Source organism: Agelaius phoeniceus, chromosome 11 (genome assembly GCF_051311805.1).
Source record: "Agelaius phoeniceus isolate bAgePho1 chromosome 11, bAgePho1.hap1, whole genome shotgun sequence".
NCBI lineage: Eukaryota > Metazoa > Chordata > Aves > Passeriformes > Icteridae > Agelaius > Agelaius phoeniceus.
Window position 1 is genome coordinate 13328967 of NC_135275.1, and position 14098 is coordinate 13343064.

Consider the following 14098-nt stretch of genomic DNA (forward strand, 5'->3'; position numbering starts at 1 on the left):
TCAATGTTTTCTTGCTTTCACTTTTCTTGCTGGTGGTGACTATGGCTGATTGTATCAAGCCATAGGCTGCAGAAATAAAACTGCTTGGAAGCAGAGGTGGGAGTCAGCAGCCAGGATTCTCTGTTCAATGGTGGGAAAAGCCCTCCCTTGGTATGAATACTCTGATTTGGTTTTAATCATACACAAAGAGGGTTTCTTAAATAAATGTACAGTTGTTCTGATAAGTTCCTCTGACAAGACCATGACTACTGATTAGAACCTTTTCATTCAACAATCTTGAAACAGTTCGGATGGGAAAGACCATAAACATCATTGGCATCATTTTACAGAGAAGACAGTCACAAAGCAAGATTATAAGATATTCCTATAATCACAACAGAGGCTTGAATCTTTTCATGTCCTTTCACTTCCTTCTTTCTTCCTCAGAAAAGTCACAATCCTTTTGGTTTCAGTGTCTGGAAGTGGTCAGCAGATTCAGACTTATCTGCAAATTAAATTTAGTTGTGAGGTGAATGGTCCAGATAGGCTTCAGAAAACCCAGTGTTTCAGCAGTGCACTTCAAAATGCACATGAGAAGAAACCAAGGTACTATACCTGAGGCAGGGGCACAGCAGTAGGGAGAGATTGAATTCATCTGCCTGTAACAGGCTAAGAAACATCTCTGCTTATTAGAAACCTGGAACAGATCATCTGGAGTAGTCATTCTGCTGGTCAGTTACCATTATTCATTTCATGTCCAAGTCAAATGCATCCAAATGTCTTCTGTGGGGAGGTTACAATTTGCCACGTAAGAATCTCAGCAAGTAATATATTTTTCCATTCTTGTGTGCCTTCCAATCAAAAATCTGGAAGTACTTTGCAAAACCCAGCTAATGATCTTCAGCACACACACAAGGGTTCTGCTGCCATTTCACAGATGAGAAAAGAGCAGCACAGGAAGGTGAAGGGTTTTGTAAGAGAGGACAATTCTGGTTGAGTTAGGGACAGAATACAGAGTCTGAGGGAAATGCCTCGGCCTTAAATACAAAATAACCCTTCCCTCTCTAGTACAGTATCCCCTGCACTAGGCTGGCTTTTGTGCTTAACCTTGGAGAATATCATTGAGACCATGTGCTGCTGCTACAACAAATCTGGGAAGTGGATGGCAGAAAATCAAATAATAAAACATTCATCCAATGCAAGCCTTTGTCAAGTGTCAAAGTGATTCTGTCAATTTGGGTGGCAGCTACACTGAAATGAGTCTGTGTGTGCTTAATCAATCTAGGGCATGGTAAGAGATGTCAGGAAACAATAGTAATAAGAAGAGCAATCCTATATTTACAGGTTACCCTTGCAGATCCCAAATACTTTCATGAATTGAATCAGTGCAGAGGTCACTCCCTCCATGGGAGAAGGGCTGAAGCTTTAGAGCAGCACACAGGAATCTGTGCGGCAACTTAACAGAGGACAAGACAAATAGTGCTTCACAGCACATTAACCAAAAAGGGTTGTCAGGCTCTGGACAGACTTTACAGAGACCTCTTAATCAATCCAAGAAATGTCCCTATGGCAAGGGTGCAGAAGCACCAAGTTTTCAGGTCAGCAGTATGACACAGCAGATTCTCTTGTGGACTGGAATAAAGGAAGGCAGAGTGTAGCTCTTCACAGTGATACCTGATCAGGTTTGCCTGAGTGACACTGCTGCTCTTACTGCAGGGCTCAGGGGAGCTTTGCCCACACACCTCAGAACTGCAATTTTACACCTTGTTTTGAAGATATCACAAATGTCACCAGGGCATCCCCTCAAGCACTGACTCCAGTGACTTTGAAGGCAGCTGACTGAATCCCCACCAGGATTTCCTTCAGTGTTCTCTGCTTCTTTTTCACCTCCACTCTGACCTACCCAGTTACTGATTCTGGCTAAGCCTTGGATTGCTGAGGGGCTCACATCACAAGCTGACAGCACGTCTGAAATGATCAAAACTGTTCCAACTTAAGTGCTAATTAATGCTCTGACATAAATGCCAGTTTTCTTTACTGAGGGGTTTGAAGTCATTTTCACCACATGAGACTCAGGTTATTCTTGGGTCCTATTCATTCTGAGAACAGACACAAATTCCTTTTTTAACAGGCCACAAAAGGAATAAAAAAAAATTAAACCCATGCTGGGACACATCATGAAACAAGATTTCAGGTCAACTGGCTTCCAGAACTGGGAATGTAGGCATGAAAGGAGAAGGTGCTAGAGCTGCAGTAACCTACACACATTTTTAAACTGAGATACATCTCATTCAGCACATTCTGGCCACCAAGACCAGAAAGAGTTTCTTCCTAAAAGCAAGGTAAAAAATTGTAAAAAAATAAGAGAAAATTTTAGGAGACTAGGATGGAGCAAAAGATATTTGGATGAGTGACATGACAATGTCACAGCAGAACGTAAGTTAAGGCATATCCCTTGTCTCTGGTAGATTGCCCCTTATTTTTCACCTCTGACAGGGTCACATATCTCCATTCCATCTCAGATAAGATACATCTGAGACAGAAGGCACTGGGGAACACCTCATATAGAAATGTAAGAAGATGACTCTCTAATACATCTTTTCCATTTTCTTTTACTCAAGCATTTGTTAAATCCCTTACTCCTGCTCAGATCCAGAGCACTTTAGTAGATAGAATCTATCTGAAATCCTAGGATTCTCATCATTGGTTCATGAACTAAAACCAACATCACATTTTCAAGGTCTGTTCATCATCTGTAAGTCCATCTATAGGCAATATTGGCATGGAGTCTCATGAATCAATTGAGACCTTTTGTACCCACTTGTCCATCCATCTGTTCTTCTAACTTAAAAACACTGTACTATATAGTCATGGAGCCTAAAATGAGCCTCCAGGTCAGCTAATATAAATCAAAACTTTGGCCTAAACAAAAGGAGAAATTAACAGAGCATTGCATCAGGCATCAAAGTGAGCTGCAGTTCAAACATCATGTGAGGGGAAAAAGGGACTGAAATGTTTGAACCTGCATCCTGACAGCACGTGCACTTGAGGATCTGAGAGATTAAGAGCACGTTTTTAATAAACTGGAATATCAGGAAATGAAAACAAATGTTCTCCTGCATTGAATGTGATGTTTGCATGAAAGGAAGACATTAGCATGCAAAGTGGGGTGGAACACTGACCTGCTCATAACCACCAGGCCCAGAAGGAGACCCTTCCCCTACTGGGTCTAGTGAGTGGAAGGGAGTTCTGAATCAAGGGCTGGTTCATTTATGTGAGTGTCTGTGTGACAGATGATACCAATGAAGTGTGATATAATAAACCCATTACTGGAATTCACTGGGGGCTGGAAGAATTGTGTATGCCTGAATTAAGGAACTGGTTTCTATGGCAACCTGTTAAGTGTGCCTTGCACAGAAGACCTGTTCATTCTCCGTTTTGTATCCTGTGGTGACCTCTTTAGGGACAGAAGTCCCCAGCAGTGCCTTTTGTCAAAGATGAGTGGACCCTCTGTAGCTAAAAGACATTTAATCACTCTTCTAAACACACTCCCCTTGGTGAATGCCAGACCAGGACAGGTTGTGATGGGTGCAGTTCTGTCTGCCTCAAAAGCCACCAGGGAGAAGCCAGAGTCAGCCCTGTGGACTCTGTCTTTTCTTCTGCACTGCCACTGAAGCTCTGCTGCCTTTCTCCTTCCATGGGGACCCCCTGAGCAATAGCTGTGGCACAGGGGACTACTTGCACCCAAGCACCAAACCAGGCCAGGGACAAGGCTCTGTGTGGGATGCATGGATCCTGTTCCAAGGACCTGCATTTCCCACTGTCGTTTCCCAAGCTTCTCTTTTACTGTATTCATGCCAAACCTTTTGATAAACAAAGAAGTACTCCCTGTGCACACACACACCCCCACACCCCTCATTAAATGGCAACATCAATAATTCAAGAGGTCACCACTGAGGCTGCAGTGACTTCTTAGAGTTCTGATCTCATATGGCAGTGGGGTCAGTGGAAAGAAACCTGCTCAGCACATCACAAGGTTGAATTCCCAATAGCTGAGATTCAAAGACTAGTGTTTGAATTGATTCAAAGTCTTGCACTTCAGTGAAAGTGCAATTATCCAACAGTCACCAGGACTGGCCTCTGAAAGTTGCCTGATGTTCAGGTTATTCCAACTTCCAGCTGGAAAGGATTCCAGGAGGGATTAGTCACTAGTGTAGGTAAGTGCCTGACTGGTATGACTAGGGCTGTCTGCTCAGCATTTTGTTTAACCTGAGCTGCAGAGCAGACAGAATGCAGAGGCAGGTTGAGAGGAAGCAGTTAACAGCAGCAGTGTAAACAAGCTGATAGCACTGCCAGGCCCTGCTTCCCTGGAGGAAGAATTAAGGGGCTCAAGGATTTGTCTCTGAAGGGAATTTGAACTGACTGAGACTAGCCCAGCAATCCCATCGCTGGCAAGTGAACTTGAGGAGGGCACCAAGTGTCCTACTCTGACCTGGTTTGTAATGAACCATTTCAGAAACATTTGGAACATTATAAATCAACCAGAAGGACACAGCAGTGGGGTTTTTTAGCATTGCTTCTGCATCTTCTGAACATACAGGGCAGCAGATACCAACTTATTTTTTCTTCTCACCTTTTTTTATAAAACCTTAGTGGAGTTGCAGCCATTGCTTTTTTTTTTTTATCCAGGTTTCAAGTGTGAAAAAAATTGTTGCCTAAAATGCTATGAAATGTAGTAATTTATTGTTGTAATTTTCAAACTCCAGGCAAAAGAATACTTAAATATTTTCTCTACAGTTGTCCACACATCACTGTCATGGTGAGATTATACATTTAGCCAAGTCTGTTCATGTGTAAGATTTCAGCCAAGACCTAGAGATATAAATGGCTCCACTTACAAGAAATGGATGCTCTCCCATGAGAACACAGCTTGGTTGACATGGGCTGACTCTGATGGTGGTGGGGTGTTTTAACTTTCCCTGACAATCCAGCAAACAGTGAGATGAGTCTCCCTGTTCTCAGTCCAGTTTCCAGCCAGGCTGTTGCACCACAGAACTCCTGTGCCACCCTTTGCCATTTCAGAGCAAGCACCATCCCTTGTAATGAAAAAGGACATTGCATTTTGTCGGAGCATGGAAATGTTCTCACATCCCCACACAAGGGGCTGCTACATAGAAAGGAAGGAGTTTTGTCCATTCCCTATATACAGACTGAAAGCTGAAGGGTTTTCTGTCAAATAATCTAGATTTTGTGTTCCAACTACATTACCTGTCTCATAGAGGGTACTGCTTCTCCCTACAACCCTTGCCTTTCTGCACGGATGTACATCTGCAGATAACCTGAACTTACAGAATACAATTTGTTTGAAGAAGAGAAAAAATCTGCATGGCTCTTAGATTTGCCTGACTTCAATTATGCCATAATCATATTAGCAGCTGTGCCTAAATATTAATATTAAAATGCCACATCAGCTGGATTACTGGAATAACCTCAAAGCAAATGCAAACTGAAGGCACATCCATCCTTTCTGATTAGGAGAATACAGAAGGAATTTAGGATGCCACTGTCTTGGTGGTAGCTGAGTTTACCCAGATCAAAGACATTTTAAAAATCAAAAGCACAATTATTTCTTTAACAAGCTACCATATTTCATACTGGTTTCTAAGCTTTGTTCTCTGGAAGGACAGAAAAGCAGCAGATCTTGACTAAAAAACACCATTCCATGAGTTGTGAGAATAGACCTTCTGGGAAAAGAGTTAGATTTTCTCTGTGCTCCAAACAGTAAATCAGAAAAAAGACTACTGTATCACAAGATAGAAGTCCATCAAATAAAACAGAGGATATATGTCACTGGGTAGGAAAATTTCTGAGACAATTGCTTACTGTTCCTTTAAGAATAAAATCAACTCACATGAAAATCTCTTAATGAAGAGGATTTAGGAGTGATGAGAGTTTTTATTGCAGCTTCCTTCTGATGGACCCAATATAAGCACACAGACATTTCTCACCTCATTAACCTGAGTGTGTGCAGCATGATGAACACAGCTTAAGGATGATTTGTAATATCAAATTCTTGCTCTGCATAAAGATCCTCTTTTACAGGAGGCCACGCATTGGCACTGCCCTCCATTTATGATTCATATTCCTTGACCTTAGGCTATGAGTTTGCAAGGGGGAACATTTGTTGTGTTCACATCTCTTCTGGCTAATACTGTCTGGAAGATCATGTTAAGAAAACAGAATTAGATGCATCAGGAATGGAGAAGAAAAACCTATGGCAAGAAATCAAAAATCTGAGACACTGTCTCCGAAATGAAGATGATCTCTTGATTGTTGATAAAACAATGTGAAGCAGTGCCAACTTGTATACAGCAAAACCAGTCACCTAACAGTGGCTGCCTTTTAGTTCTGCACACTTACAGCATTTTCCAGACTTCCTTGCTCGGAGGAAGGTCACGAGAGGACAGGGACCATCTTTTTGAGGCGCAGCTGACTGACTTTTGAGAATGAGAATGACAAATATGCGCTCGATGGCAGATATGCAGATAAGCATGAACATCCCACTCAGCATTCAGCTCCAGTGCCAGCTCCTGGTTATAAGAGAAACTCGTGACCTAGGACGGATTTCCACCAAGGGTTAAATTACAGAGGTGCTGCACACCTTCAGCTTCCACCCAGTTCAATGGAAAGATTTCTAGGGTGTCCCTAAGCAGACTCAGTCACCATCAGATTTTCTTCTGCAGCTGTGCCTGTGCTGCTTTCATGACAGCTGCACGCTGATATTTAGGGAAACAACTGGGAGATTTCAGACCAGTCCATTACAGCAAAAAAAGAACAGAGCTTGCTACCAGACAGAGATCTCATTAGATGAGAAATAGCTTTACAGTGAAAATCATGGGAAGCTCTTTTCAAAACTTGCATCTCAATTAAAAGAAAAGACTTCTTTTTCATTATACTCTCTTCATATCTTTTACATTAATGTAATGGAAAACTGAAAATTCACACAGTATCTCTGGGAAATGAAAAAAAAATATTTCTGCTTTTCTGCAAAAGGCAGAAGTCAAATGTCTATCTGTATAGAAGGAACTTGCTTCATAGGCCTTAGAATTACCAACCCTGTGAACTGAAATAAAAGGAACAAATAACAGTGAAAAGGTGGAATGCCTTCTCTTACAGCTCATGACTCTAGGAGCTCAATAATACTTAGATCCATTTATAGTCTAATCTTTAATGCATTCATGCATCAATGGTTGAGATGGCCAAACTCTTATCTCTTGCCTGTAATTATTAAAATTGTATGTATGGATATCCATCTCCAGGAATTCTTAGGGAATTTTCCAGAAACAAGTTTATTAATATTCCCCCCATTGCACAAAGTACTTGAATACCAATATTCCATTTTTATGGAAAGAAAACAGTGCATAAAACTGAGTTCCTACTGAAATCAATCCAGAAGAGCATGAGGCCCCAGTTACTTGCTGAGCATTATAGTGAGCAATTGTGCTGGGACTATGACCAAATGGTTGCATTCTCCACTCTGTATTTTTACCAAAGCAATACCTTCTCCTTTATTAAAGAAATAAAATTATTCCCTAAATCATATAAAATTGTCAACCTATATATATAGCCACCACCAATCTCTCTTAATTTACTATCCATTTTTCCTTAGGGAATTATAAACCCAAACACATTCATTCAAAATATAGTCATGCATTCATAACACAGAAAAAAGTTTGGAGAGTTGGTTTTGTTTGGCTATTTATTTATTTATTTTTAGCTAAATTATACATTTATGGAAAAATAATTCTAGGATGTAAGGTGAGATACCATTTCTTTTTTAAAAAATTATCCCAATCTAGAATTATTTGAATCAATACATGTAGTAGACTAATGAGGAGAAATTACAGGTACAAACATCTTTTTCTTGACAGTACAGCAATCAATATGTTCAAGAACCACTTTCTGACTGGCACTTTCATGTGAGACAGAACATTCAATCAAAATATTAAAAGTGAGGCAAAAGATGAGGATTTTAACCACCAATATTTCAAGGAGAATGGGACATCCAGAAGAGAGAGAAATTCCATTTTCTAGTTTTATGCATTTGTGAAATAAAACCTAAACTGGTTTAATTATGAAATAAAATTGCTACCTCTGTGCAAAATGTAGCTCACCTAAACCTACTTCTATTGGCACAATATATCTGCTAATCAAAATGTCTTTGATTTTTACAAAGTTAAGGAAGGCTGATTCCTTACTGGAGGTTGAATCCTAGAAGAACATTTAAGCAGCTCCCAGAAGACCTCAGCAGTGTTATGTCACCCAAATCAGATCTTTAACACTTAACAAGACTTGCCTTGGGAGAAATAAGGACAAGCAAATCCAGTCTCACCAGTGAGCTTATCCCAGACAGAAATGTGTCATGAATTAATCATACAAACAAACTCTTGTACCTCAGCTGGAATGGAATACTGTTTTATTCTTAAAAGGATGCCACAATCCCTACGGGACTTCCAAGCTATTAATGTCTCTACTCACAAATGATGTTCAGTGTTCTAATGGGATATGGAAAATGCCAAAGTAACTCCTCTCAAGAGAGGCAAGGCCAGAAATGAAAATATTTGCAAAACAATAAAGCCACAGGAAACCAAACCTTTTTCTAAGCTGTCAAGCAAAGAAATGAGAAACAAAACAGCTTGGTGAAAGCAAGTGGCCCTTTGGTGAGAGAAGAGCCCCTGACAGCTGCTGCTTGCCTAAAGACCTCAGTGCTCTCAGAATGCCAATTACGACATGGGGAGGATGGATAATTGACTGGAGACCCCAAAATATGAATCCATCTGTTCAAACTTGTCATACCATGTACAAAATTGGTTTCTAGTAGTGCACAGGATTTTCTTCACACTTACCATAATACAGTGCAAGACTAATGCTATCAAGATGTATAGTGCCAGAGAGAAAAAAGAAACATTTTGGTCATTATCTGCCAATTTTTTTCAGACAGATGCAGTAAAAACTCTTTTCCTTCACCTCATTCTCCCTTCCTCTCTATCTCCTGTGAGGAGTCCCATAGCTGTTCACAGCTGGGATCTCTGGCACAGACATGAGGCCTCTTGCCCAGCCTTGTACAATGTACAAAGCAAAGTGACACAGAGTCCCCAGGCAGTGCAGAGGAGAGTGGCTTTATTGCAAGAACCAGGCCTTTTTAAGCAGTTTTAGCAGTTTACACAGTTTTAAGGCACAACAAGCCCAAGCCAACCAAGCACCGCGATGTGGACACGCGGCAGCCACAGCGCGGCTCTCACAGCTCTCACAGCTCTCAAATCTCTCTACCTCTATTCCAGATGAGTCATTCTCCCATATTTCCCTTCTGCTTAGCCTAAGGAGCAGGCCTGAGCCACGACTGTACAAGGGAAACAAGGCCCTTATTTTATAAGGCTTTACCTATATGTGAAAGTATAAGAAGGTCACTGGCAGGAGCAGAGCAGGTCTTGCAGAAACCAGTGCTTTATCAATTACCTTTCAGATGTGTATCTTATGGAGTGAAGTACCTCTAGCATTTGTGTTCTCAAGCCACTTATCTGGTGGGTATCCTCTGGAGGTCTGAAAGGAGATACCATCTTAACTAAGCATGCATATTAGAGAAACCATAGACAAGAATGCTAAGTGTGAGAACACTTTAAAAAGTGTGAGCTTAGAAAAGTTAGTGGCTAAATAGACTGCTTTACCCTCAATTCCTCTGGTTTATGCCAATTTAAATGGTTTATCCCAGTTTCACAGGGACTTTTAACCATTTTTTGATATCTCTGAGCTCAGCAGGCTCTTCAGAACTTTTCCACCCAGTTCCCTGCCTTGGTCTTAGTTTAGCTGATAACATGGGAAGGAGATATGTGTGTGTCTATACACAACCAGGTGCTCAGGACCCTGAGAATCCACTCCATCTCTGTGTGATCCACAAGGGACTGGGAAAGAGACAGGGTTCATATAATGGTTTCCACCAAAAGATCAGCCCATCCTGGATTAGGGGAACTGGACAGATATGCAGATTTGGTCTTTGTCCTGTGAATCCACCAGTAAGGGGAATGCTGGGCACCTGGACAAAACAGAATGAGCCATTTGCTTATGGTTCCATTGACCAGGGGAATGCAGACACCAGGGTGGAAACGCTTGGGCTATTTTGTCATGGCTTCATTGGTCAGGGGAATGTGGGCACCTGCATTGCACAGCCTGGGCAATCTGCCCACAGCTCTATCAAACAAGGAGCTATGAGCATCTCTGATCTCACCAAGCAAGGCTGTCTGCAGCTTTGTAAGTAGCTGACAGTATCAGAGAAGAGAATTAAAAGAAAAAAAAGAACAGAGTTAATAAAATAGAAAACACTGTGGACAGGTGGGAGAGGTACCACTGCCTTTGCTGGGTTCAGTGCAAAGCCTGGCAGCTGATTCTGTTAAATAAGGGTATTTGTCTCTCCATGTGCCATCACCATGCAACTGAACTATCTCCTAGGCATGTACCACAAGCTCTTTTGTGGCTTCTGCAAGCAAAAAGGAGCAAAAGTACTCTACATGCTGCAACCATTTAAACTGATCACTAGGAATAAAGAAAAAGAAAAACTGAGAGAGAGAAAAAGGGAATCCCTATGGAAACAAATATTTCACTCTGCTAATACTAACAGAGTGAGTCAGACAGACACTGTCACCACTTATAAAGCAGGGCCAAAGAATCCCAAGGGTAAATACCACTGCCATGATGGAAAAACTCAAGCAGAGGAGAAAACTACTGTCAAATTGGAGTTAGCACATCTAAGCCTGGAAACAGTGCTAACAGTTCTCTATTTCACTGGCCAGGACTGTGGTGCAGCCCTCCATTATCAACCTCTCCCAAAAGCATCAGAAACAAGCACACCCCAAGATATAGAGAAGGGTAGAGTGCTGGTGAGCTAAAATACAACAGTCACTGTTAAACACCAGATTAGAACTGTGATGCTCAAAGCCCAGCTGTTGCTGCTCTGGAGAACTATCAAACAGCAGAAATGCTGTGACAAAAGAGTAACAACCTGCAGGGAGCCAGCAGGCACCAAGCACCTCGGGTCCTGTGAACTCACTGCTCTGTAGCTGCTTCTGAGTAATAAACCACCTGGCTGTGTGTGCAGACACGGCTCCCTCAGTGCTCACTTGCCCTAAACTAAGCTGTGTTTCCACCACAGTTCGGGTGACCTGGGAAAAAAAGTATGATCACAGTTTCCACTTCTTTCATAGATGCCCTTAGTGCCTTTGTGTACCTGACTCTAGAACTCACGCTCAAGTCATGCTCCTAAAATGCTTCCAGAAATTGGGACGGCATTAACACTGCATTTATTGGATTTCTCTGAGTGACACTGGTGTCACTGGGCTCAGAAACACAAGGAAGTAGATTTCTCTTGTCCTTGACATATTGCCTGAACTACAAGAAGTGAGGGCTTTCTGCTTTTTCCTAAAGATCATCTTGGGATATTTGCTGTGTATGCAGAGCACTATTGTCAGCTCTGGGGTGTGAACTTTGTCTCTTTCAGGTTATTTATCGTGCCTTAAGTCCGGCCAACAAGATTGAAGACCCTTACAGCCCTGAGGCCCAGGATCTCCTGAAGCTCACCAACCTCCGCCTGCTTCTGTTGAAAAGACAGGAATGTCCCTGCCATGGCTCAGGATTGGTAGAGAAACCCCAAAGATTTGCCCACTATGCTATTTATGACCTGATCATCCGGGGAAGCTGCTTTTGCAATGGGCATGCAGAGGAATGTGAGCTTGCCAACAGGACGGGAGTCATGGAGAACATGGTGAGTTCCAGACATTTATCAGCTTACTCGACTTGCTACTTGCTTCTGCTGCCTCAGCCTAAATGTACATTTTATGTGTGATCCTGTCCCAGCCTCCCTAAGCTTACCCAAAAACAAGGGCAGCACAGTCAATCCACATTAGTGAAACCTACACCACTCTGGAAAAAATATTCCCTATACTCCTTTCTATAGTTTCAGGTATAATAACTGCTAAAAACTCTGGAACTCTTAAACACAAATAAATTGCTAAAAACCATGAACCTCAAGATACCTATAAATTGAAAGGGGTCTTCATAATTGGAACAGAGATCCAACCCCAAATATAGTGAGTGAAATCTCCTACTTATATGCCTGCACAGAACTGAAATAATATCTTTGATACAAAGTCTGCCCTGGGCAGAATTTCAGCATCAGATCTCAGATTTTCTCAGTCTGTGTGCCATGAGCAGTTCTGTCATGCTTAGGGTTTCAGCCATCACTTTTAGACTTTCAACCTTCTGTTACTTTCACAACATAGACAGCAGCGTTCAAGATGTGAAAATAACATCTGCTCTCCCACTCTTTTATCCATGCATCTTAAAATAAGATAGAATTTTTTTTTAAAAAGCCAAACCTTGTAGTAAAATTATTCTGTTGTGGTTGGAGTGTCCCTTCCCTGTTCAGTCTTTTATCTGCATTTGACTCTAGATGTGCACAAGAGGAGTTGTTTGAATGCACACTCAGACATTGAAATTCAGAGGAAATGACTGATGACACCTTTTTGATTTAGCTGCAAGCATTGTGTAGAGAACTGTAATAACAGTCATGAGGAGATTTAATCTAATCAAATATCCAGGTACATCTACACACATACATCAGAGATAGAATTCAAGCCACTTTAAACTAGTCAATATCTCCCCTGGATCCAGAAATCTCTGTCTCTGTATTGGGTTTTGAAAATCCAAATAACCCTTAAAACTCTAGCCCCCAGTGCACTCTGACATAAAAGACTCAAGAAAAACATTATAAGCTAATTTCTGTCCCTTTAGATACACGGTACACTTGACATTTTGGTTTTTCTTATTTTGGAACGTGTATTCATTGTCTTCCTTTCAACTTTCCTAGGTTCAGAGGTAGATGTTGTAAGATAATTAGGACTGTATGACTTTCAAATCATTTCTGAATCTGTTCCATCTGTGGTACAAATCCAAGATTCAGCTATACTATGTGATACTATCAGATTCAAATAATATAGACCCACTTAAATCATAACTGTGTGGAGAAAAGCTGTTTAGAGAGTGGATCATCCTTACTGCAAACTGTTAAATGGACACATAGTGAAATCAAATAGATGAATAACACACTAAGTGAATGCAGCTGGTAGAAAAATAAACATTCTGCCCATCAGAAAAGGAAAACACAAAATTGTGTGTGTTACTGGCATAACCACTGTAAACTATGACTGGATATTTTTCCCACTGGTCACAAGGGAATAGAATCTTTTTGTGCCATCAATGACTTCACAGGGCAGAAGGTGAAATAGTTTTGATGAAATGCACTTCACGAGTGACTCATGTCCCAGGAGACAGAGGGTGGATGCAGCACATGATTCTCACAGATATTATCAAGTTTTTGTCTAAGCAAGAATTCAAACACAGCTGTGCAAAAAATAAGAAAAGCCTTCTGTAGTTTTAACTATCTCTAGAATCCTAGAGGTGGCCTGGAAAAGACCACAAGTGGGGTGGTTTGTGCCCTCACTGAAAGGTGTGATCAAGCACCCCTGAACCATCCACTAGTGAATGCTTGTTGAGTGAGATTTTTCTGACAAAGAACATTCAAACCTTCAGTAGTTGTTCTGGTTTTAACATCTTGAAAGCTCTTCTTTAGTGCCTGCCTAAATAATCTCTGCTGCAAATTAAGGTGGTTCCTCCTTGTCTCCTCTTTCCCAAGAACCAAAAGGAGCTGTTGATCCTCCTTCTGCAGATATGATGGGAAGGTTCCTTAGGTTCTATTTCTGTACTAACCACAGAAGTGTGAAACCTTGGGTGGCAAAAATTTAAAATTCCACTCCCGGATCACACAAGCCTGGAGTAAAGATGCTCATGCTACTGTATTCATCTTTTCTGTACTTTGGACATTACAACTCAAGCCTTTCTCAAACACAAGAGAAAACCCATTCCTGAAAGATCCAGGTCCTTGGATCCTTTTGCATTTTAACTAATATTTGCCAATAATTATATTGTAGTGGTGAGGGGAGAGTTTACATAGGTCCAGACCTCAAGGTTTGGTTTACCCAGCTGGCATGAGGGAGTTTATGTAAGTGTGAAA

The 14098-nt window shown here is 41.3% G+C and overlaps 1 protein-coding gene across 2 annotated transcripts in view; it reads left to right on the plus strand.

Moving 5' to 3' along the window:
- Nucleotides 1-14098, plus strand: part of LOC129124921 (netrin-4-like) — a 45900-nt gene that overhangs the window by 8404 nt on the left and 23398 nt on the right. For both annotated transcript variants that reach the window (XM_054640118.2, XM_077184817.1), the window contains exon 3: nucleotides 11528-11791. In XM_054640118.2, the coding sequence (XP_054496093.2) occupies nucleotides 11528-11791 (264 nt within the window). The remainder of the gene's footprint in view (nucleotides 1-11527; nucleotides 11792-14098) is intronic.